The sequence below is a fragment of the Rhinolophus ferrumequinum genome, chromosome 6 (assembly GCF_004115265.2).
Source record: "Rhinolophus ferrumequinum isolate MPI-CBG mRhiFer1 chromosome 6, mRhiFer1_v1.p, whole genome shotgun sequence".
Taxonomy (NCBI): domain Eukaryota; kingdom Metazoa; phylum Chordata; class Mammalia; order Chiroptera; family Rhinolophidae; genus Rhinolophus; species Rhinolophus ferrumequinum.
In genome coordinates, this window is record NC_046289.1 from 58,792,372 (window position 1) to 58,819,114 (window position 26,743).

General features: G+C 39.2%; 1 protein-coding gene and 1 pseudogene across 2 annotated transcripts in view; one reads left to right on the forward strand and one right to left on the reverse strand.

The window, feature by feature from the left end:
- The window catches only part of SLC12A1 (solute carrier family 12 member 1), an 84,003-nt gene that overhangs the window by 41,539 nt on the left and 15,721 nt on the right, over window positions 1-26,743 (reverse strand). Inside the window, exons 4-14 of one of the 2 annotated variants that reach the window (XM_033108421.1) lie at window positions 25,309-25,404; window positions 22,922-23,061; window positions 20,565-20,675; window positions 18,728-18,839; window positions 16,545-16,672; window positions 10,320-10,404; window positions 7,632-7,783; window positions 6,389-6,496; window positions 5,944-6,067; window positions 4,034-4,135; window positions 1,969-2,124 (exon numbers count right to left, since the gene is read on the reverse strand). In XM_033108421.1, the coding sequence (XP_032964312.1) occupies window positions 1,969-2,124; window positions 4,034-4,135; window positions 5,944-6,067; window positions 6,389-6,496; window positions 7,632-7,783; window positions 10,320-10,404; window positions 16,545-16,672; window positions 18,728-18,839; window positions 20,565-20,675; window positions 22,922-23,061; window positions 25,309-25,404 (1,314 nt within the window). Of the gene's footprint in view, window positions 1-1,968; window positions 2,125-4,033; window positions 4,136-5,943; window positions 6,068-6,388; window positions 6,497-7,631; window positions 7,784-10,319; window positions 10,405-16,544; window positions 16,673-18,727; window positions 18,840-20,564; window positions 20,676-22,921; window positions 23,062-24,710; window positions 24,807-25,308; window positions 25,405-26,743 lie in introns of both variants that reach the window. The other variant, XM_033108422.1, reaches the window with a different exon arrangement.
- Window positions 10,655-11,070, forward strand: LOC117023536 (ubiquitin-like; annotated as a pseudogene).

Sequence of the window (26,743 nt, forward strand, 5' to 3'; positions counted from 1 at the left end):
ATAAGGGTGGTAAGCACTACCATCCCTTGGCTTTTTGTTGTTGTTGTTGTTGTTGTTGAACAAATTAAATATTAGATGGGTTCTCTAAACTGATAAGAGAAAATCCCTGACGGGAATGTACAGGTTCACCCCAGATGGCAGACAGAACCATCTTCCCAGGTTTGCTTGAAAGAACCCGGGAAATGGTGGCGGATCACTATCTCAAGATAAAGAAAATTAATACTGATTAAGTGTTGACCACGCACCAGGTATTTAGTATATCTTAAGTTATTTTATTCTTATAAAAACCCTACTAGTCAGTTGGATACTTATATGTAAAAAAAAAAAAAAGGAACCTTGAACCATTCCTCGCATGATATATAAAAATTAACTCAAAATGGATAATAAACATAAATCTAAAATATAGAGCATTAAAACATCTAAAAGAAGTTAGTGATCTTGGATTAGGGAATGTTACCTTCAATTAGAAGCAAAAAACCATGCCATAAAAGAAAAAAAATCATAAATTAGAATTTATAGAAATTAAAATTCTTCAAAACAACTGTAAGAAAAATGAAAAGTCACAAACCTGTAGGTAATATTTGTAAAACATGTACTGCTAAAAGATTTGCATCTGGAATTTATAAACAGTTCTCACCACTGAATAATAACAAACAACTCAAAAAAGTGGGAAAAAGACTTAAAGAGACACTTGACTAAAGAAGATACATGGATGGCAAATAAGATCATTAATCATTGGGAAAATGAAAACCAAGCCACTGTCAGATAGTACACTACATCTGTTAGAATGTTTTTTTTGTTGTTGTTCGTTTGTTTGTTTGTTTCTTAAAGCAACTGACAATACTAAGTGCTGACAAGAAGTGGAGCAACTAGGACTTTCATGTCATTGCTAGTAGAAATAGAAAATGGTACTGCTACTGTGGAAAACAATTTGGCAGTTCCTTATAAAGTTGTATATACACTTGTTATATTAGAAATCGCACTCCTAGATATCTCATTCTTAGAGAAAAACATAGGTCCTCATAAAACCCTATGTGTGAATGTTTATAGCAGCTTTATATATAATCACCCTTAGCTGAAAGCAACCTAAAAGTCCATCAACTGACATGCATTGAGATGTATTTATACAATCAAATACTACTCAGCAACAAAAAGGAAGAAACTACTTATACACGCAACAACATGGATGAATCTAAAAGCATCCTGTTAAGTGAAAGGAAGCACACACAAGGGTTACATACTATATGATTCTATATAATATTCTGGAAAAGGCATTTCTATAGGGGCCGAAATCAGAAAAGTGTTTGCTGGGGCTAAATTGGAGGGAAGAGATTGACTACATAGGAGTATAAAAGAACTTATAGTGATGGTGGAAATGTCCTCTGTCTTGATTCTGGTGGTAGTTATAAGATTGTGTAAGTTTGTCAAAACTTATAGACTGTACATCTAAAAGGGGTGAGTTTTACCATATGTAAATTATACCTGATGTTTAAAATACATGAAGTAATAAAAATAAACAACAAATATACCCCTCCAAGATATTATTACCTTCTCTGCTCTACTTGCAGAGCAAGGGGAAGGGGAGTGTGAGACTGGACCTCTCAATATCTCCCTCTGTGGTCTCTAGCCTCTCCCATTTGCAGTCCATCCAGTTCTCGCCTTTCCTCAGCAATTCATTCATATCACTCTCACATTATTATATTGTATTATAGTTAAGTCCAGTTTCTTCATCTGTAAAATGGGTCTAATAATGCTTGCTGTACAGTATTGTTGTGAGGATTAAATGAGTGTATAGTATGTAATAGGTGCTCAACAAGGCTAAAGATTGTTATTATGTTACATTATATCATTGATATCCACCATACACATGGCACACCTAAGCACATAGGAGCCACTCAATAACTGTTGAATACATGGGTCGTTAGAAGCTGCTTTGGAACCCCCCCTCCTATACAGTCTTTATCTTACCTGGCTTCTTATAGGTCACATAGATATAGAGGAAGAACTCAATGACATAGGTGATGACAGCTGCCCACCAGTTGATGACAAACATGACTGCACAGCACAGAACAGCTCCAAAAAGAGATACCCACATGTTGTAAATTCCATATGCAGGTCTCCATCCTAAAAGTAAAAAAGAAAAAAAATCTATGTGCCTAAGAAAAACTTCCACACTCTCACCATCATGGCACTGTATATCATTAAAATACAGCTAACATTTTTTTCCTAGCATAAAAATCAGAACTTTTAAGTCAAGTTTCTAACTTTGTTATTAATTTGTTGTGATCTTTGGTCCCTGGCCTACGAAGGTGTAATTATACCAAATAAGGATGCTGTGAAATACAGAAAATGTGTCACTCATGGCCCCTCCACACTACCTGCGTGCCTCCTGATTGTCTTACCAAACTACAGCCTTCAGCATCTGATGTCTATGCCATTAGGAATTGAAAGGAGGCAGGAGGGATGGAAAAAGTGGGGTCTTTTGGGGTGGGCTGGGAAGAACTCCTTGGTGGCCTAAGAAGAAGATTAAGACAACAGGCTTATTGTTCCTGTGGAGAGGGCAGAGTCATCAAAGGTCAATCCACTAACTTCTGGCTAGCTGTTCCTTTACCCTAAGAAGACAGTGCCTGCTCTTTCAGAAATAATAATCTATGGGAATAGAGAGGGAATTTGTCTGCAATGTCATCTCAAACCCTATGCATTAATATGTTACACATTTCCAATGGTTCATATTTGCATGGGGTTTCCCATGTTTTATTAGTTCCCTGAAATAAAAGAAGCTGGAAGACGGTATGGCCAGGATGGGGAAGCTCTGGTTTGAAGGGCACATTTGGTCTATCGGTGAAGTACATTTTGAATTTGGAGTTGCCAAAACACAACAGTTTTCCAAGTCTTCTAGAGCAATTTCCTAAATGGCCACAAGATGGAAACAGCATTTTGAGAAGAACATCACTGGAAATGCCCTTATTTCTCAGAGTCTGGCTTGGGATGCAGGTGTGGGGGCAGGGAGGAGGAGAGTCGCATTTCTTATTTTCTGGGTTTGTGTATCCATGTGTCCCCGTCTGTGTGCTTTTCTATTTTTCCTCTCTCTTTTTCTCCCTCTTTCCTTTTCACTCTATCACTTCACGTTGTTTTTCAAAAATGGACATACACATGGCATGGAGGCATACATTTCTATGATTTGTTGTATTCTCTGACTAGAACTTTCTGTTCTCTGCTTAAAAGAAGACAACAAAACAGAAACAAAAAGTCCTCAATATCTTCTGGAGCCTTGGTGGCCTTGGATGGATGAAGGCTCTCCTTCCATCTACAGTCTTATTGGCAGCAGCTTTGCCAAAGGAAGCTCAATAGTGGCAGGCCCTAAACGAGTGGAAATATGTTTATATCTCTGATAAAAATCCTCGTGGCGAAGAACTTTCTGCTGGTTGATAATGGCAAGTCTCTCATCTGGTGGAAAGGCAGAAGAAATTCGATTGGCCAATGGAAGCACAGCAGAGGTGAGGGGTGACTAGAGAGGGAAAGGTGCTTTGGTGTGAAATTTTGTACCACTTTAAAGCACAGTCTGAGAGTGCAAGGATGTCACCAGCTTCAATGTGACTCTGCGTTGACTACACTCAGCAGGTAATTATGGGAGCTACTCATCCTTCTCTTCTGCACCATGGGCAGGAAACAAATTGATAGCAAGGAAGTTTCAAATATATACATTTATTCCACTTCTGTGGTCACTTTCACCCTGGAAATAAATAGTGGTGTTTTTCTACAGCTGAAATAAATGTGGTTTCTCTTGCGATGAATAATTTATTGCTGCAGGAGAAAATTGACTTTACGGTTGGTCAAAAAGGCCATTGCTCAAATGATTCTTTTTCTATTTCAGAAGTCTTCCCCCAACTCACCGACACAAAGTGGATTACGCTGCCTACTAGGATATCAGGAAACACATAAACGCAAATTAAGCACCTTGCACTGACTTCTTTCTTTTTATTGCGACTACCTGTTCGCTTACGTGTAGTTTAATTTTGAAAAGTCAACTTACCTGGAGATTTGGCATAAGAGGCATGGAAGCAGGAGAAATTAATAAGTGCGTATGAGGCCAAGAAAAAGTTGGAGATGATGGGAGCAATGGTGTTCAGCTCCGCTGTGAACAAAGCAGAATCGAGCATGTACATGTGAGTGATGAGACCAGGAGCGGAACAGCTGTTATAGCCTGGAAGCTTGACTTCATTTGGAAATTGAAAACATAGCTAGCATCTGTCAAAGTTGAAGAAGTTAGTGATTTTTCTTTGGGACTGCATTCATTAAAAAAAATCTATTCTTAGCCAGAGTTTATTTCCAATAAAGTAAAGAGCAAGAAAACCTTCTCATCAGAAAATAGGCAATCAAGACCTCTACCCACCAAAAATTTGAATGGAAATGGGTAGCAGGGTTGGGGACTGGGTAGATGATAAATTAATTCCCCTGCTGTTATCCCGAAGGTACCAAATACTGTGTTCTTTATCTGTTATGCATACAATCAAAAGGCTCTACAGGGTATCAGATTAGTTAAATACCAGTGCACCAGAAATGCCTGCTTGGAAATCTCTCTGCATATACTCGACTTGCTCTCTCTGACTTTCAGAACTCTTGTTAGTCATTTGGTCTTTTCTACATCTCTAGAGAGTTCTACTTCTTAAGATTTGCCAAAATGTTTTACCGCAGTAGCTAAACATCCAGTATGACTTAATCCTAGCTGAATTGGTCTATGGGTGAATTATAAGATATAAGAAATGAATTAAAGATAATCCTATTTCTCTGAGGGTCAGACGCAGGTCAACCTCAGTGATGCAAATGAGGGTGGCAGCTGGGTGTGATGCTAGAACACGGAAGCCTGCAAGGGAGTAGGTTGTGCCATGAAGCTCATCTATGTTGTTCTGAAAGAATGATTTTTAAGGATATTCTTTCATTTTTACAATTTTTAAAAACTTTGTCTATTTCATCACTGAAATGCAGTATACAGCAATGATTTGAAGTCTTAAAGCTTAAATGACATAATTGAAACATATCTACACATAATTGCTTTTTTGTTTAATTTTTTAAAAATCTAACAAACCTTGTTCCCTTGTAACAAACATCTTCACCCTTATGGAAATCTTATGAGGCTTCATGAATTGGTCACTTCCTGGGTTGATGTGGTGAGGAGGATCCCTCACTGTGTGGCACCATTGTGCTGAGGGAGGCTCCGCCCATCTATGCGTAGCTATCATCTTCCTTGCCTGTTGCTTCTTTTCCTCTGACATGCTCACCAGCAAAGGGGGTGCCCTAGGGAGCCGTGAGGAATGTGCAACGTACAGTTGATGCATGTGCCTCTCCAAGATTATATAGCTGTTTTTATATTGTTTCAGGAGAAGGAGTCAAGATTAAAGTTTAGGTAAGTGGTTCTCCAACCTTAGTTGTCTATAAGTCTCTTCAGGAACTTGTAAAAATACAGATTACTCATCACCAGAGATTCTGATTCTACCTCTGGGTTGTGCCTGAAAAATCTGCACTTTAAAAAACCTGCAGATGGTTCTGATTCTGACACAAATGGTTACCGGACCACTTTTTGAGAACAGACGCTTTACCGCTCCTGCTAGTTGCCAGGCCAGGAGACGGAAAGACAGGTGGCAGCTGGGGGAGACTCTGGGATTAGGCAATATTGGACAGGTTGGAGGAAGGATTCAGTTACATTTGGTCAGATAGATTTCCAACATTCAGATTCAAAGAAGAGATTAAAGTCCAAAAGACTTTGGACTCAAGTCTTCAAAGGCCTCTGCACATAAGGAGTTCTCATTTCCTTCTTAGACAGATTCCAATATTCCCAAACGGAATATTAAACATAAAACAGGTAATTTCTCAAGCTAAGAGGAAAAACCTGGGAGTAATCAGAAGAATTATTTGGCTTTCAGTAAGACCAAGAAAACTACAAACCAATAAGAATGAAGGCCATGGCTATAACAAAAGTGAGAACGTATCCTCTCAGCGGTTCATTGTTTTTCCCATATCCTTTTGCGAAGAACTGCAGGGCTTTGTAGATATTGTCCTTGCACAGAGCCTAATGGGAAAGAAGAGGATAAATCTGTCACTTATATCTATGCACAACCGTTTCCCCTAGGTGATTCAAACAAGAAGATTTGGGGAAAGATAAAGAGATACACAATATGAGGCACAAGTTAACGCTGCAGTTTATCATTCTTTATATTATTTGAATCGATCTTAACTATGTGGCAGACATAGCATTTGAGCCAGATGCAAACATTAAACTGTTTCAGAAAATGATGGAAACTGATTGCCAGTGAGAATGACTATTGCAGCTTGATCCATGTTCAGTGGCAATGGCAGCAGGGAGAAGCACATGCTCCTGTGCCTGTATCACCTGGAACACTTTGGGAGCGCTGACGAGCGAGGCCAGGGCCGAGGAGAGAGTGGCAGAAAAGATGCCAGCCGTGATGAGGGGGCCAAATCCTGACACCATGCTCATGACCTGGGGAAGAGAAGCTCAAGTAAGGGGACTCATCCAACAGACAGTACAAAACAAACAAACAAACAAACAAACAGCCCAGTTTTTATAGAAACTGGGATCTGGAATCTCCTTTATAAGCTAATTGCTTCTAAACAGATTCCGCCCCCCCCCACACCGCCCTTTCATTCTCGAGTTTTTAATAGTTGTTTTTTCAAAATGGATATGGCCTTTTTGTTGTTTATAAAAATAATAAATGTGCACCACAATACATCTAGAAGATCCTGGAAAGAATAAGGCAGGAAGGTTTCAAGGACTCTGACATTTGCCCCTTCTGTGCTTTGTGGGCACATGTTTCTTTCACGATGGGAAAGTCTGTCCCACATAAGGTAGTATTTTAATAAGTTCTGGGGAGGGACTCAGCTGTTTACCAGTCTTTTTAAAGGCATTAGCCTTTCTTGTTTCTGCTCAGAGGCTTTTCAAACCTTTGCTTTTTCTGTGCTCATAAAACATAATTTTAGATCTGAAACATGATAAGATTCTATTCATTTATGTCATATTTTGGAATAATGACTTCAGCTGAGCTAATTTTTCTTTGTTGGTTGTTAAAACAGATGAATGAAGCCTTCACGACAAATTTGCTTCTCCCTCTGCTTGCCAATCGTTCAGACAAATTAATGAGTTTCAAGTCCTACACTTTTCCCAACTTCCCTTGTTCCTTCCCCCTCATTTACCTCCCTTTCTGCCACTCACAATTTCTCTCTGAGCTTTATCTTCCAGGCACTCCAGGACCACCACAGAGGCTTTTCCTAAGCCAAAGCCCATGCATGAAATGCATTCCAAGTGCCCACTAATCTAAGTCTCTCCTTCTCTCCACCATGAAATCCTGCACAATTGATTGGACGATACATAATGTAGGGTGGTAAGCTTTCACTGGTGATGCAATTCAGACAAGCGTCTGTTTTCTCCTCACCACCGTGCATGTAACCACAGGATTTGCTATCACATAATGCTGGTATGACTCCCTTCCCTCCCACACCCATTGTTCCTTGCTGAATTCAAATCAATCAGTTGCAGAGTCAGAAGTTTCATTATACCAGATATTCTAAAAATGAAAAAAAATGGCAATAAACATTATTATAATTATTGCAGTTCAAACCTGGAAGTTGTTCATCAGCCCATATTGACATGGTTCGTGTTGACATCTTGAGAAGTCATAGCCCAACCCACAGGCTGCTGAACCATTGCAGTTCATCCCAGAAATGATGGTGTCGTTCATGTTCCCAGTGGCATCTCGGACCACACAGGCCCCTGGGGAAAAACAGTGGCTCGTCATTTCGTCATTTCTTTATATGAAGAGTTCTCTTCCCTTAAGGGGTTCTTCTGAAAACATATTTAGTTTTCTTTGAGTCTGAGCAGGCCTACTGACTCTGCTGTCTTTATTGTCAATGCTTCCTGGGACATGGTCCCTGGAAGTTCCCATCCTCTGAGGCCCGGGAGCGCCTCCTGTCTTTAACAGGCTGCTACTTCTGCTGCCTTGGGTCGTTTCAGGCCTGGCTCTCGCCAGCCTCTGACAGACACTTGGGGGTTTGGACTCCTTTTCTATTTTACCTATTAAAATGCCCATGGCAGTGCCTTGCCTGTAATGCATACTCTATTGATATTTCTGACTTCGTGCTACTGATTGGGAGTTTTTCAAGTAGAAGATCTTATTTTCTCATCTGTGGGAGAACCAAGAGATGGCCTTATTGAATTCGAGTAATTAAGAGGACTGAGCCCTAGTTTTCAACTAATGATATTCTTAGCAAAATGTTTTTAACAGTAATAATTCTACTTTATATTCAATTTAAGTGTTTAAATAATACAGAAAATACATTGGGGTAAAAATATTAAGGTTTCTCAAGTGACATTAATAGTCAAATAATATTCTATCAACTCTTCATCTCCGTTTATCCCATTATCTTCATACAGTTGGGCATTTCTGTTATTTTCTATTATAAACATTCTATGAACATCTTTGTGCATAAACTTTTTTCTGTATTTCAAAGTATTTCTCCAGGATAGTTTCCCAGAAATGGAGTTACAAAGTTTTTAAAGATCCTTGATATACATTTTAATCACTGACATTTCTTGTAAATTTTTGCAACTGCAATTTCTCCCATTATGTATTTGATAAGATTATTAAAATATATGAACATAGGCATGAAATATATATAAACTTTTCTGACCCACCTGAAGGATAAATAAATACAAACTAATGCCAACTAATAAAACTTCATTTTGCTTTTTAAATTCCAGCCAGGGTAAGTTTTCTAATAAGTATAAGAGAGGTGCCAGTGACAGGTACTAATGGGAACCCTCAATTTTAGCCACAAATTCATATTCTTTAAATCTCAGAAAGACTTAAAAATCATAGAATCCTCAAGTTGAAAGAATCATTTAAAATAATCAGGGTGCAGGAATCTTTTTTATATAGGCCTGAGAGACGGCCTGCCAGCCTCTGCTGAACCACTTAAAATTATGGGTGTTGGTTACCAAGAAAAACCATCTATTCTAGGTTTGACTTCTTTGCAGTGTTCATTTATGTTGAGCTGACTTTTGTAAGTCATGTATTTTAACTTCTCCGGACTATAATTCCCCTAACAGCCATGAAGTCAATCCATGAGCCATTATTTGCACTAATGACCAGCCACGGACCCCATGAATATCCTTCTCCTATCCTGGGAAAAGTATAGAAACAGATTTTCCCACTCATCAGGGGCAAAAACTAAAAGAATCTTTGAAATCAGGTCTCTAAATTTATTCATTCTGTTTTTACTTTGTGTGAGGAAAAAAAAACACATTGGGGACATTTAAGTGGTGTCAATGTCATTTAAAAACATATTGATTTAACAAAAGCATTGGAATAAAATCTCTTTACATGTAATTAAACTTGGAAATGCCGCAACAATACAGTTAACATTATTCAGTTTCCTCAAATGAGAAGCAGTGAGAGAAACAAGAATCTAAATTAATTGTTTTGCTTTTTTCTTTAGAAACCAACTCAAGATATATGTGCTCTCCTAATCGTCTTCATAGTAAACAGGGACATAGTAAACAGTAAGAGGACAACTGGGATGTGCCCTTTGGGAAGTGGTCATCCGGGTTTCTGTAGTGGTCCAGCCCAGGGCTCTATTCCCTAGTGTGCACAGAAAAGAGTTTTCTTCTCTGAATGTTCTATATTGCTTCCTCTCCCATACTGGCATAAGCATGAGGTGACCCCCAGCCAGGAGGAGGTGTGGCTGCAGGCAGCAGGTGGAACAAAAGTCAGCTTCGGAACAGCAGGCGAATCCATATATTTTCTGCTCAGTGAGCAACGTGGGGGCTGGTCACCCACACTGCTGGCAGCTGGGTCTTGTTCTGATTTCCCACTGCTTAGTGACAGCGACATTTCCATATTAGGAATAGCAGTGCAAGGAGGAGACACAGCCATCAATTCTATTTCCCTAAGGCTTTTGTTGTTGTTGTTGTTGGTTTTGTTTTGCTTTGGGTTTCTTTTCTTCGCTCTGGTCCTCACCTGCCTCCTTAAGGTAAGGGGGGGGGGCGGGCTGGACGTGGTGGCTTCCTTGGCAGCAGGAATATTATCAAGAGTAGCAAAATGGAACCCTTTTGTGTTCAGGTAAAATGACAATCTGATTATCTCTACTCTAGTCCTCACCCAGAGACAAATGTGTCACAGATTAATTGCATTCAAACCCCTAAAATTGTTGCATTTTAAAAAACGTTCTACTTACGTTCCACTGAAAATCCACTGGACATGAAGACCCTTATAAATCTGGCATTCCAACACCAGAGACAAACAACTTACCTACACAAATAGCAACTCCTATGTAGGCAACGGTGGTGATGAAAATGGCCAGCATGGTTCCTCTAGGGATGGCATCTTGGGGATCCTTTGAAAAAATAACATGGCGGTATGAGGAGACAGAGTAGAATAAGAGACAGAGATCACTTGGAGTTATTTCTGTATTTTCAAAATTTTAGGCTACCGTTCCTAAGGCAAGTTCTAAAGAAAAGATCAAGCAAATGGCAAAATGGTTCTTTGGGGGCAAAGACAAAGTACTCAGAGTGAATAAGGAAATCTGTAGAGCTCTTTCTTTTCAATGAGAGGCTGGCAGAGCAACCTCCGCAGCAGACGCAGAGATGCAGAGCTTTGTGAAGATTCTGACGGACAAGACCATCACACTCGAGGTGGAGCCCAGGGATGCTACTGAGAACATCAAAGCTAAATTCCCAGGCAAGGAGGGCCTCGCACCTGACCGGCGGGGCCTGATACTGGCGGGCAAATAGCTGGAGGATGGCTGCACTCCCTGAGACTACAATATCCAGAACGCATCCACCCTGCCCTTGGTGCTTTCTCTGCAGGGCAGCATCATGGAGCCTTCCCTTCGCAAGCTTGCCTTGAAGTACAAATGCAACAAGATGATCTGCCGCAAGTGTAGTGTGGCCACGCCAACAACCTACACCCCAAGAAGAAGGTCAAATAAAGCCCCTCCACCGCCACCTCGGCCCACAGGGCGGCCTTCTGGCCAAATCGCTTGGCCCTGGGGCTTCAGTAAAGTTTCCCTTTCTTTGAAAAAGGGAGAGAGAGAGAGAGAGAGAGAGAGAGAGAGAGAGAGAGAGAGAGAGAGAGAGAGAGAGAGAGAGAGAGAGAGAGAGACAGGGAGGGAAGGAGGGAGGGAGAGAGAGAGAGAAAGAAAAAAATATGAAGAACTTTGCACTGAACAGAAGAGATCTCTAATTGCCCAGGAGGGAGGTTTTATAGAAAAGTACATTAGTTAGTTCACTCACTAACGCTTCTCTTTCTTTTCTTTACCTCCTGTGAATTTCGCAGATTTATTAGACCTTAAATTATTACGAGAGATATACAACCATACCCGGCACATTGACAATATCTCTGTATGTATTTGTTTTGGACTAAGCTAGGCTTGCCTTTTAAAAAAATCACTTTTGATTGAGCAAAAAGGATGATCTGCTAAATTCTCCAATCCCTCAAATTTCCCATTTGGAATCTAGTTCAGGAATGACTGCAATGGAGATATTTAATTTTCATAAGCAGGCATAAAGAAAGAGACAAATTTAAGCTGATACCAGAAAATGGGCTTTTCTCTTGCTTATAAATGTATATGAATTCACTGAGCTGAACTGACATCATACCATTTTAGATCCTATTTGTGGGGCTAAATCATGTCATAATCAATTCCAAGCAGCATAACATCTGAATAATTGAATTCAACTTAACAGGGATTATTAAATAAAGATTTAAATACAGTCATTGTTTATATAGGACAGTGCCTAGCATATAGTAGGAGTCAATAAATATTGAATTGAGGAAATCACAATCACAGTAGGCATTAGTTCTCCCAGCAGAGGACATGAGACTCATCAATACAAACAAGCAATCAATGCAGTGAAAGTGTGAAGTTGTTTTTATTCATTTGTTTTTTAGCTTAAATTTGTTGATCAAATCCATGCAAAAGATGAACTCATGGTGAGTGTAAACTCAACCTGACAGCTGGAAATGATAACTAAACCAAGCAAATCTGTCCCCGCATGGGAGTAATCTATCCCTGCGGAGTCACTCTGTGATCATTAATTCCTTCCCACTCTTTTAGGAATATCTCCACACATGGTTTGTTTTAATACATACATACCCAGCCTCTTCCTTCGAAGCTATTGTCTCCAAAAGTGAATGTGGGAAGTGTGTGCAATTAAGCAGCGCATAGAAGGGAGGAGAAGACAATCATGGCCCTATTCAATCTCCTAATTCATGCTATGTTTCAAAATTTATTGTCTTGATTAAGGATTTTGGGGGATCTGAGTGAAATGTGAAGAACTGATTTAAGTGGGAAGAAAGGGGAATATATGTGAGGATAAGAAGAGGTGTGAAGATGGTAGGTAGTCTTGTACCTAAAACCTAAAAACTTAGTCTTTATTTAGAACTATCTATTACAAGTTCTAAAATTACTTATTTAGCACTTACATGAGGGTCAAACTTGACTCAATATAAATTGTGATGCCAATCTCTTAATGTATGATCACATATTCACGTTGTCTGGTCTAGCTACATTTCCCCTAGACAGGGCTCAGGACTGTGACAAATATTTAGTTTTCACTCTAAATGTTACTTTCCACCCCACATCCCAGCAGTTACCCAAAATTTAACCTTCCTTCACCCTTCTTCACTAAATATTACATTTTTTCTCAAGACAGAATAGAAGGAATCTTAGATTGCTGTTTTCAGAGGATGTCAACCACATCTTAATCTTGCATCTCTGAAACTTCATCTACACTCTATTGATTAGGCTCGGGTACCTCCCAGATCTTCTCCCAGGCACATATTTACAGATATAAATGAATGTCTTAACACATAGATGGCTCAGGATGGAACGTTGCAGTAGCATCCTCTTGTGCCAACTCTCATTGACTGTCACTGGCAGCCTGAAGTGCCATCTTGAGAAGCACGCTAAGGTTGTGAGCAGAGGTAGCATCTTGCATATTTCCATGGTGTGTAAAAAATAAATGTTTACTAAGGTGATCTGAATCTATTATGTTTTGGTTATTTCCAATTTCACTCTTAGAAATAAATATGGAAGGTTGCTAGCCGCTTCCCTATATGCAATCGCCTCTCAGTCCTTATCATGCTGGACCACGCTGGTTTCTGATGGTAAATTATTACTTCTTAAAGCATTCTCCTCCTTTGGCTTTCATGACCCCCCTTTCTCTTGGGTTCTCCTACCTCCTCCTCTTTCTTCTTCATGGGTTCCTTTCCCACCTTCAATACTTTGAATGTCTGTTGCCCTGGATGCTGCCTTGGTACTCTTCTCTCCTGCCTCTTGCACAGACCTGGATGAACTCATCCATGCCATGGCTTCTAATCCTGCTCTCATTCCTTTCCAGAGCTCCAGACTCATAAATCTAGCCACGCACTAGGCATATCCACTCTGACGTCCTTCTGTCATTTCAACCCCCATGACCAAATCTGAGCTTCTTTTTTCTCATCTATTATACCATGGAATAAGTTCAGTAGGTTCCAACCAGCATTAAAACAATATAGTAGAAGAGAAGTAATGTGAAAATATCAGAAGACATCATTTTTAGTAAAGTAAAGAACTGTTTGGGGAAAATTTTGTATGTGTGCACTTGATTGTGATGTATAATGTTTTCTTACTGCAGATCATAGTAAAAAAAAAAAAAATCCTTTTCATTTCCTCTCCTAGGTAACTCTAAGAAAAGCCGACCCTTTTGATTCAATTCCCTTGCCATACCCTCAATTCAAGACCATGTCATCTCTGTGCAGACTACCATGATATCTTATAACTGATCTTTTTGCCTCCAGTCTCCCTACCTATCACCTCCCACCCTCTAATCCATCCTTCACAAATGCTAGCAGGCTCTCTGTAAAACACATGTCTAATCCTGATCTAATCTCCTTAGTGTCTCTAGCTAGTTTTGGGATAATATCCAAACTCCATTGTCAGTAGTCTAAAGGACCTCTGAGTTCTGTTTAATAGTATACTGTAGTATATGTGATGAAAGTTAAGCTTCATTATAAAATCACCAAAATATTTTTAAATAGAAAGAATAAAACTTTTGGCAACAATGCTATGACCACTTACTTGTACCCTGAAAATCATGATGAAATATCCTCAGCATTTTCTTTCCATATAATCTCAAAATCAGAGATTTCTTAGTACAGATTGATGGAAAAGTAAAAATCTTTACTAATATGGCACCACTAAATCAAGTTAGCATTTATTGTGGGAGAAAGAAATTGTAAGTTTTGCCTTTTTAGGTAGGGATATCTTCCAGTTTTCTGCTTACTTGCAGATTACCTAGGACCCATAGAAGGTCCTTTATAAATATGTTGATTAATATATTGATGAAAAGATTTACTTGCATGCCTCACTCTGTACATAAACTACTTTCCGTCAGCAGCATCTTTCTCTGTGTCTTTTTACATTCCATGCTGACTCTTCCAAATGTCCCTCTCTTCTATGTTCTGTTGAGGAGCTCCTACTCATCCCTTAAATTTGGATTGAGTGTCTCCTCCTCTGAAAGCCTTCCCTTACTTCTTTAGGGATAGGCAATTACTGTTTCTTCTTTCCCTTGCACACAATCTGTTTTTGCTTCTTATGACTCAATTTGAGTAAGTATGTGTCCCTCTTGGACCATGAGCTCCTTGAGGGAAAGATCGAGCTCTTCTTTGCTTCCCCAGTGCCTGGTGTAAGTAGGCGTTCAGTAAGTATTGGCTGAGCTGAACTAACTACTAAGCCTCTAGTACAAAATAGTCTTTAAGGAGACTAAGAAAAGAAAACTATTCTTCAATTTAAATGTGCGCTTACAGTTTGCAGAAATTTAAATCAGTGACATCTAATGCTTTTCCAAATCTGAAAAACTGGGAGCTCAACATCCATAGCTAAATTTCATTAAACAGTGATACCGCTTGAATCATTGCAAACAAGTTACTTAATTTTTGAGCCTCAGCCTAATCGTTTTTTTAATGCCGTGTTTCTGCTAAAGAATTTACCATGGCACTGTGGTGCTTAATATGACAAATCTAAATGTGTTTATTCCTTCACTCAATAAATATTTATTGAAGCCTTACTAGCTCCCAGGATATAGCAATGAACAAAACCAAAGGCAAAGTCACATTCAACGTTATGTTTCAGGGCAAGCACCTCTGGCTCAGTTCCCTCCAACAGCTATTCCCTTGCCTTACAAGGTTATCCAGCCTCATGAGGGCGTCTCCAGTTAAACTGTGAGAGATTCCTTATTGTTCCCAGTTTCTCCATGCCTGAGTGTTCTTTTGTCTTCTCTCCCTGTAGTACATTTTTTCACCAATAGTCAGTACCTAACCTTTGATTTCAGTTCACACTCAAAAGTTACTTCCTTGAGGAAATCATCCTTAACAATTATTTGTTCATTATTTTAATTTCACAATCCATTTGGACAGTGCATACAGTTTTCATTTATATACATAATAAATATAATATAATGTAATATCATATCATATCATATCATATCATATCATATCATATCATATAAATATGCCTTGATGGCTCTTGCAAATATTTCTTGTCTTCTAAAGTAGATATAAATTTATTGAGGAAAAACCTCTGTGTGCGATAGAAACTATTTATTTTCTCCCAAACAGCCATTCTCACCTTCCTCCTTTTAATACTAGAACCCCCTAAAATTTTTATCTGGGCACATGGCTGCCCAGCTAGATACTACATTTCTCAGCCTTCTTTGCATTGAGGGAAGGCCTCAGACTAAATTCTGGCCAATGGAACGCCAACAAAAGTGACACATGCAAGGTCCAGGAATTGCTTGTCCTCTACTGGGGCAAACCCCAAGGGAATGGTAAAACAAGGGAGGTCATCTGGGTTCCTGGGCTACCTTTAGGAGCAGACCTTTTTTATTCCTCTTGATGGCTATTCAGCTCAAATTTTAATGTGGTAGAAAAACAAGCTTCTATCTTGTTTAGGTCACTGTTACTGGATTTTTGTAAAACATTCAAAGCAATATCCTGACTAATACAGTACTCATTACAGTACTTACCATAGAACAATATGTTAGTGAATGCTAAATAAATACCTATCAAATGAGTGAATGCACCTCTGAATTTAATGCCATGTGTTCAGTAACAAAGTAAATTTTTTTTTTGGGGGGGTTTGTTATTTCTTGAATGTTCCGTGTTCTTGTTCGCCATGTGTTTCAACGAGAAAGGGTGGTTCTCATATTTATGTTTTCACTGAGCTATATTCATTCTGTGGGAAATGTGATACACTGTCAATGTACTCTGCCCTTCTGATATCACTAAATAAGAATTCTGGAAGGACTATCTGGAATTGGATAGTTTGACATTAAACTTTGGCATTAAAAGAGAATTTTTAAATAACCAGGAAACCTTACAGAAATCTTACAGTTTTGAAATCTGTAGAGAAACAGGGTCATTATCGATGTCTTGTGATGCCCACCAACTGAACCACCACCCCCCAGGACTACAAAAGCAGAGAAAACAACATACCTCCAAGTCTCCTGAGATATTGGCACCTGCGAGAATCCCAGTAGCTGCCGGGAAGAAAATGGCAAAGACAGAGAAGAAGCCTTCACCTTTTGTGAAGCTTGGCCCAAAGTTTTCTGCAAATATTGATGCTGCAACACAAACAATGACAGAATTATCATGTAAACTTTTTTCACAGAGTAGGAGATAAAGTTACTGTTGGCATCCATCGCCCTAAACGCACACGGGTTCCTATAATCTACATGGAATAAACTCAAAGATGTTGGTGGACTTGTGGTGAACCTTAAGTTAATATTTGTCAAAGGTCAAAATACGTATCTTAAGGTTTTAGATCTCTAGGAAAAAACTCTAAAAATCCATAAATTTTGTGCCAATGGAGACCCAGGCCACCTGTCTTCTTTGAATTTAGAAGACTGAAAAAGGAGGAAATGGAGAATTCTCTCATGATAACACTGGCATACTCACAAATATACCGCACACATGTACTGTATATATATATATATATATATATATATATATATATATATACATACATATATATATATATATATATATACACAACTACATTCTCACATGCACAAATACCTTAATCAACACACTACTTTTCTATGCTTTTTTTAATTGAAGGTGAACCTTGTTGGTTAGTTTTGCTACTAATATTCTAACCTCCCCGCTCCTTGCTCCGAAAGATTACATCTTAAATTCTTATACCAAAGTCTAATATATGGGAGAATAACATCAGGAAGAGCTTTGGTCATCAAATAATACTATCTCACAGGTTGTCACCATATTACTTAAATGAAAGGAAATAATCTAGAAGAAAAACAGAAAGGAAAAGGAAGCAAAAAGAGGAAGGAAGAAAAATGTGAACAAAAGAATCTGGAATAATGCAAAAACAAGTAAAGAAAATTTATAGTACCAGAAAAAATACAGCAGGAGCTGGAAGAAGGAGAAAGAATAGAAAGAAGAAGGATGATAACAATGCAAAGCAAACAAGACAATCTTTACAAAGAAAAAGAATCAGAACAAAAGAGGTGTTGTGATATAAAAAAGAAATGAATAGTGACAACTAAGTAAATGAAGGGAAATATTTTTTAAATCTCATCAATGGATCTTGAGTAAGCTAGAGTGGAAAGTTAAGAAAGAATAGGTAGGTAGAGTAAAACGGGGGAGAAATCAAATGTCAAATTTCATGCTTTGTGGCATTATCACAAGATGCTACACTAAATAACTCCTACAATTTTTATGCTTGAAAACTTGACAGTGATACTTAACTAGGTAAGGCTCTAAAAAGGGAACGCGCCAAAAAGTAAAGCAGGGAAAAAACTGAGTATGCTTGTCTTTAGTGCTCTCAATTGTTGAACAAATGGCTTGAGCTTTTTTCTCTTTCCCTGCAGGTACACTCTGTTTCTACCCTGGACAGCAACAACAATTTGTCTAACACTTTAAGGTTTTCTAAACACTTTTATACCCACTATCTATTTGCTACTCAAAAATCCCTTCAGGGGCCGGCCGGGTGGCTCAGGTAGTTGGAGCTCCGTGCTCCTAACTCCGAAGGCTGCCGATTCGATTCCCACATGGGCCAGTGGGCTCTCAACCACAAGGTTGCCAGTTAAACTCCTTGAGCCCGCAAGGGATGGTGGGCTCCGCCCCCTGCAACTAAGATTGAACACAGAACCTTGAGGTGAGCTGCCGCTGAGCTCCCTGATGGCTCAGTTGGTTGGAGCACGTCCTCTCAACCACAAGGTTGCCGGTTCAACTCCCCCAAGGGATGGTGGGCTGTGCCCCTGTAACTAGCAACGGCAACTGGACCTGGAGCTGAGCTTCGCCCTCCACAACTAAGACAGAAAGGACAACAACTTGACTTGGAAAAAAAGTCCTGGAAGTACACACTGTTCCCCAATAAAGTCCTGTTCTCCTTCCCCAATAAAATCTTTAAAAAAAAAAAATCCCTTCAGGAAGTTATTATTATCATGCACATATTACCAGAAAAATCTGAGACCCGAACATATTAGGTGACCCGTCTAACTGATAAGCAGCAGGATTGACGCTCTCTGGAATTCCACTCCAGACTCTTCCCTGGATCGCACTAGGATTTCAAGGCTGGAGTGGGGGTCACAGGGATGGTGATGGAGGCGAATGATGAAGAACCATTTATAGCAAAGCAGTTCATTTATCACACATACCTTGGTAGTTAAAGAAACCTCTGGACTTCTTCTCATTGTTGGATGGAATGACAGTTCCAATGAAGAAGTTTGCTATAGCAATAAGAAGAATGACTAGAAGGATCACTTGAGCCTAGAATGGCAAAGTAAAAGGAGTCCAAATTAGATTTATTTAACAGCTTTTTACACAGTTACAAAAGTTATGTGTCCACTGAAGACTGCAGTGTCCTCAGGAATATAAATGCAACCCAAAATTTTAGCATTAATGGAGTTTATTTCCTTTCTAGGCAGAGCACCCTGGATTCCTTCCCTTTCCAGAGCTAACTGCAGGAGTACGAGAACACAGAATGACTCATAGAATCCGCCTGACGCTCAGTGCATTTGATGTTGGGCTGCCACAATGTGCTCAGCACCAGCGGTCTGCACGGTTGACTAGCCAAATTGTCTTTATTTCCTCATACGTTTTGAGGTGTTTTTTGGGGGGTCTTGGCATTTCCATATGCTGTTCCCTCTGCTAAGAAGGCACTTCTACTCTTGGCATAACTATTTTCTTCTCATCTTTTAAGTCTTAGTTACCTTCTCAGACAGGTATTTCTTGACCACTGAGTCTAAATAATAACAACTAATGTTCACTGTGGGCTTACAACAGAACAGACACAGATTAAACTGCACCAGTATTCTTTCAGATAAATAATACCACCAATAACCATGTGAAGTAGATAATATTATTACCCTCATTTTAAAGATTAAAAAACTGAGGCACAGATAGGTTAAGCAGTTTTACTAAAGGTCATCTGGACATAAAGCAGATTCAAATCCAAGCCTTCTAACAGCAGAGCTGGAGCTTTAAATTCTACCGTCTCCTGCCGTGAAACCGCATTGCCTCCCTCAGGGAATAAAGTCATCGAAAGTAGACTCCCCATTATTTTCTATTCAGTGCCCTGTTTATTTTCTTCACAGCACTTTTACAATTTGCCATTTTAGATTTACTTGTTTACCTACCTGATTATTACTCATATCCTCCGAGACCATATACTCCACCAGGGTAGGAATTGTGCCTGTTTTATTCACAGCTGAATATCCAGAGCCTAGCAGAATGCCCAGCACATGTAAGCACTTAATCAATTTTTGTTTAGTGTGGGAATACATAATCCGTTAAGTAAGTGCCATGTAAGAACGTTTCCTATTGCCTTATACAGGTGGGAGACCTTGGCCATCTTTTCATTGCCGGTGACCGCTTGAGGTCTAATGGCCCATCTCCAGGCACATAGGATCCATTTCTATCGCACCAGTCACTCTAGGGAGTTACGAGGCAGGTAATAAACACGCTCCCCATCACTCGGAAATTGCTGTTTTACTACTAGTTAAATCCAGATAGTCTCTCGTTCCAGGGCCTATGATGCTCTCAAATTTGCTACTGACGCACTTACTGGATTTTAGAAGAGAATGATAGCATCTGCGTCTATTACCTTCTCCCAACATAGTTGCCATTTCTTTTGGCGTTTAGCACCTTGAAAGGGGATACCAGAAGCGGGATTGAGAGGCTTCCAGCATGTACTGTTGTTATGATCATAAAGGGTCTTGTGTGTGATGATGGCAGCAACCTTGATAGTTGTGTCACTGTGATGATATTATAAAGGACAAAGTACAGGTCTGATCATGTGACACATGAGCTGGGAGTCATGACTGCCTGGACCTTGGGCTTTGACGGCTTTGGTGTTCCACCACACATTAACTTACAATTTTTCCATAGTAAGTAATAGTAGCAATTCTTTTTGAATATGAGATTCCTTCTATCCCTGCAATTTGTTCAGGACCTGACCAGCGGTTGTTGATAACTTCATTCTGAGAAATTTACCTTTGCTTCCCATTCCATTCCAGCTACTGAAATTCCTAAAAGAATCACCACTGTAATGGAGCCTATTATCCGGATATCATTGGTTGGATCCACCATCATTGAATCACTCTCCTGGAAAGAAAACAAGTTGCAAAACTGTTTAGAGATGGAGGTTTTCTCCCTCTATATTTCTTTCTTTCTTTTTTTTTTTTTTTAAGATTTTATTGGGGAAGGGGAGCAGGACTTTATTGGGGGACAGTGTGTACTTCCAGGCCTTTTTTTCTAAGTCAAGTTGTTGTCCTTTTAATCTTAGTTGTGCAGGGTGCCGTTCAGCTTCAAGTTGTTGTCCTTTCAGTCTTAGTTGTGGAGGGTGCAGCTCAACTCCAGGTCCAGTTGCCTTGCTAGTTGCAGGGGGCGCAGACCACCATCCCTTGCGGGAGTTGAACCAGAAACCTTGTGGTTGAGAGGACGCGCTCCAACCAACTGAGCCATCCGGGAGCTCAGCGGCAGCTCAGCTCAAGGTGCTGTGTTCAATCTTAGTTGCAGGGGGTGCTGCCCACCATCCCTTGCGGGACTTGAGGAATTGAACTGGCAACCTCGTGGTTGAGAGCCCACTGGCCCATGTGGGAATCGAACTGGCAGCTTTCGGAGCTCTAACTGCCTGAGCCACTGGGCTGGCCTCCCCCTATATTTCTTATTGTAGTATTTAACAATAAGAAGAGATACTGTGCACTAATGTCTGGGACCATAGAGGATAATAGAAAAATGAAGTGCTCATAAATATGAGAAGATAAATAAACCAACATTTTTTCCTATAATAGGCCTTTGATAGCTAAGGTTAGGAGTCGGAAATTTTAGAGATTCATTCTGGTTACAGCTTTTGAAGCTATCGTAGCATCAAATAAAAGTATGTATACATACATATATCAAGTTTTGTTTCCGAAGAATGGCTAGTTATTTTTGAGTGTCAGGGAAATCTTAGAGGAATAAAAACGAGTGGTTTCCAGTGTGAATATTTGAACATAAGTGTAATTCAATTAAATAACAAGCTACACAAACTAGATAATGCACCTCTTGAAGGTAATATACCTTATGAACTATATAATCCACTCATTTATTCATCTAAATTTTAAATAGAGGTACTGCTACTGATTGAATTCAGTAAGTGCTATCACTATTACAAAAGGAGGACTAGAAGTTTGTTTGTATACCAGCTAATTCACGTGCTCATATATACACCATCTAGGTGGGGCACCTAAACGAGGAAACACTTAGTGTTCTGCAATAAGTTATTTTAATGTTTGAACTTTCTTTCCCTTTGAAAATCTATAACCATAATAGTAATACAGTAATCTCCCCTTATTTGCAATTTCACTTTCCCTGGTTTGAGTTACACATGGTCAACAGTGGTCCAAAAATACGAAATGGAAAATTCCAGAAATGCACAATTCAGAGGTTTTAAACCAAGTGCCATTCTGAGTAGCATGATGAAACCTTAAACTGTCCTACTCTGTCCCGCCTGAGACATAAATCTTACCTTTGTCCAGTATATGCACGCTGTATATGATACCTGCCTGTTAGTCACTTAGCAGCCTTCTCAGTTATTGCAGTGCTTGTGTTCCAGTCACCCTTATTTTACTTAATAGTAGCCCCAAAGTCCAAAAGCAGTGATGCTGGCAATTTAGATATGCCAAAGAGAAACTGTAAAGTGCTTCCTATAAGTGGAAATATGGTACAATAAGATATTTGGTACATATGGTACCAAAGTATATGGTACAATATGGTACAATAAGATATTTTGAGAGAGAGAGACCCACATTCACTTAACTTTTATTATAATATGTTATTATAATTGTTCTATTTTATTAATAGTTTTGATGTTAGCCTCTTATTGTGCTTAATTTGTCAATTAAACTTTATACATAGGTGTGTATAGGAAAAAACATAGCATATGTAGTATTCAATACTATTCATGGTTTCAGGCATCCATAGGGAATCTTGGAACATATCCTCAATGGATAAGGGGACTACTGTATGTTGCTGATAATAATACCCATTATTTATCTGTTTTGTATTTTACACAGTATTTCATTTGATCTGTATCATATTTCTATAAAATACACAGAACAGCATTATTAATCCATATTATGGATTTAGAAAACTGGTCCAAAATCTCTCAGCTGGTAAATATGAGAGCCAGGATTCCAAGTCAGTTCTGATGCCAAGCCTACGGCTCCTTCAACTATCCAACTTCCACATTCTGCAGAATAAACCTATTTCCTATCATCTGGCCATCATTATAGGCCTTTGTGCCCTGAAAAAAACAACTTGAATCAAATCATCTTGCTTGGCTAATGAAAAGAAAAGCTTTTACTTACCTTAAGAAGGTCGACCACAGTCTCAGCAAATCCCACCACATACATAGCAACAGCCACCGCATTGGCAAAAGCAAAGATCAAGCCTATAGACCCACCAAACTCAGGCCCTAAGCTTCTGGAAATAAGATAGTAGGCCCCACCTGAAAAAAGAAACAAACATTCTCTACATTGAGGAACAACTAAGGGATTTAGTACATGACCAAATAATTTTGAACATCTGAAAACGCTTGACATATTAATTTTTCTAATAAAAATATTATAATTTCCTACTTAGCCCTTCTTTTCACTCTGTATATATTATATAATAGAACAATCTGACTTAATAATATAATAGAACTATCCTGACTTAACGCTTTGTCTTTAAAATAAATTCACTGGAGAGTTCAATCAATATTGTAAATGAAGTAAAATTTTATATCTGAAATTTCCAGGAGCAGGTAGCCCTAGGCAGAAAATGAAGTGAGTGAAATTTATCATTGTTATTCTAACTTCTTTTGTGGTACAATTTTCTGGTATATGTTTGCTGTTTAAAAAAGTTATCTGTATAGTGCTATGTATTATTCACTCTATAAATCAGACTTGATTGTCTATGTTTTTAGCTCAAGAAGGCATTATTATTGCCAAATACCCATATGTATATGGAGGTGGCAAATGGGAAGAAAGGGAGGAGAGGGCTTGGAACAAGTGCTTCTTCCTTGGACTTTGAAAAGGTAGTTCTACATATGGTTGTGTACCTCTGTGCATGTGAAAGACTGAGCTGGGCTTGTTAACTGCCTCAAGGGTACTGAGAGCAGGTTACTGAAAATGAAAAAGACTAGATGTTGAAAGGCCTAGATAACAAGATATTATCACAGACTGTAGCAAATTAATAACTTCCGATGTTGAGCTAATGTTAGAAGTCGACAGAATGGTAGGGAAATGACACCGAACAAACATATCTAAAAACAAAACAAAACAATCTTTTACTGAAAATAAATTTTCTCCACCTTATTAATTCCTTTGGATTAAGGGGTCAAGGTCCCCTCTAAAAATTTTACCTATTACCTAGGTGGTGCAAATCCCCATTATTTCTTTTGTCCAGATTATATTAAATAAATTAGCTAGACAGTTACTTAGGCGTGGTCAAAATGAGAGACAGGCAGACATTGTGAGAGGTGTATTGTGGGGAGGGTGGTGTTTTAAAAGGTGTATGAAGGGGAGACCTGGATAAGGTACCCAAGTAGAGACCCTGAGGAGCCAAAGCAAAATGGGAGAGGGGAAGAAAGGAAGTTAGAACAATGATAAACTCCACGCACTTCATTTTCTGCTTGTTCCTAGATGATTTGAAAGAAACTCTGTTTTGTTTTGATTTTCTTTTTAATGATCTTCTCATGGCTATTGGCCACTGGGCGCCATGTTGGGGTAAACTCTGAGGACTTAACTGAGAAGCATCAGCAGTGTCAGCGGGGGGCACTGGAGAAGACCCAAGCTGAGGGAACCTGGGAGAGACCCAGCAGGGCTCATTCAAGGCACAAAGAAATTGCCCTCTTTCTAGGCACCTGGCCACTCTTTACTTAACAAACATGTTTAATCACAGGAAATGGGTCAAAAAAGTCTTTCCTGGGGAGCTCTCAATTTTAATTGAGAAGAATTTTGCCTTACTCCTTACATTTTGGATTATTTTGTTTTGTTTTAAGGCTTTGAGGGACTTACTATCGATGTACAATTTTTACTTCCCACATTAAACCAATTCTAGACATCTTAGAACTATTACCGAAGCTTATAGTCACAAGTAAAGGAATTGGCTTACCTCCTCTTACTACTCCATTTGTGCAAATAGCGGACATAGAAATACCTGTGAGTGTTGTCACGACCACACTCAGGCCAATGATGATCACTCCAAGACCTGTAAAATCCCCCAAGAAAAGTGTTTGGCTCCAGTACTTCAAGAAGTCACCAGTACTTCAGGACGCAGCAGCTGGAATCTTGTCATGATAAACCTGAAATGTTCTAAAAAGATCCCATTCCACGAAGGTCTAGGAAGCACCTGAAATGTACTAAACTTTAAACTGAAGCCATGTCCGGGAATCATTTTCCAAGAAACACCAAGAAGTGTGCAGACTAGCCTGAGAAATAAAACTTTTACCAAAGGAATTGGAGAATCTGGAAACCATGATCTGCAAAGTGCCAGAGAGTTCCGTCAGACAAGAGAAGCTGGCTGACCAGAATGGACCAGCCCTTATACTCACCGTACCTTATGTTTCCTTCTGAATCCACCTCATCCAAAGAATTAGTCAGGCTTCAAGCACGTTGGGCTACTTTCTTGTCCCCATCAAAAAGAAGTATATAAAAAGTTTTTGCCTACCCGTAGCAAGTGATGAGAGCTTTAGATATCTTAGAAATTTTACCTCCACGAACAAACCCGTTAGTTGCTATTGCGGAAGTTGACAACCCAGTAATAGAAGTTACCATGGTGGAAAGAAGAATTATGAGAACTCCAAGACCTGTCAGCAATGAAAGATAAAAGATATTACATTTTACTTTTCTTCCTTGGATTCCCTATTGCCACAAACTATACTGCCTTTAATTGAAGTTTTCACGTCCAAGCCTTGGGCCCCAATGGAGTTCCTTGGTGCTAAGGAGAAACCTGCATAAAGATCAAGTCAGAGAACTGCTCATTACGAAGAAGGATGGTTTCCAAAAGTAAACACAATCTGAAATGCAGCCCTAGAAAGGAAAAGTTGACTTATGCTGGTGTCCTGGGAGAGAAACTACCCTGGCTGTGAAAAGACAAAACATGACATTTGACCTTCTCTCTTGCTTGAAAGGAACCTGAATGAGAAAGTTGGGGGTTTGACAAAGGTTAAATCCTTCCTCATTCTTCTTGTATCTCTCTTGCCTGGCGGGGGGATGGGGGGGTGGAAAAAAAGGAACCAACTTGGATTACCTTTGAAAACACTCCAGAAAGGTCAGTGATGAACTATTTGAGCCTGTGTTGCCTTTACCTTACAAATGATCGTGCAGGTCACAAGTTTAATTACCTCCTCTGACATATCCATTTGTAGCAATAGCAGAGGTGGATAAACCAGTGATAGCAGTCACTGTCACGGCTAAGCCGATGATAATCACACCAAGACCTCAGTTGAGAGAGGAAAAATAGAGGCAATTAATCGGTAGAACAATCCGTTAGATTGTTTACATAAAAGCCAGCAAGTCTAGGGTAATCACCAAAGGACCACATTTGAGTTAACAAGTTAGCCTGGAAATCACCACAGGGAAAGTGCTCAGCTATGACGTTTTCTGCCTGTTGTAGCACGCATTCTAGGAACTCATTGCTAAGATGTGCAGTGAGAAGTTGCACACAACTGCACAACTGTGGCTGGTCAAAATTTAATATAAACTGCATTTTTGATGAGGTTCTAGACACCTATAAACTTAATAACTGGTCCATACAATTCCAAGCTGTTAATATAACTAAAGAATAAATGTTCATCTTTCCAGGTAACTATTTTTTTTTACATACATTTGGTTGTGTAAGGTGGAAAATGACACACAGTATAACAAATCATTCATCTGGCAAATAAGTAAAGTAGGAAGAACCAAATTAAATGAGTTTCACTCATTGGCTATGTGACCTCTGGCAAGTTACTTATTTTCTGTGTCAAAAATGACAAAGAAATGAGAAAGAATGCATGTGTAAAGTGGCTAGCATAGTGCATAGAACACAGCACATAGTCAGTGCACTGCCTTTTGATTAGATCCACAATAATCTTAAGAGCTATATGTTAGGTAACATGAGAAATGCAAGGAACAAATAAAATGAAATGAAAAAGTCTGCCCTCA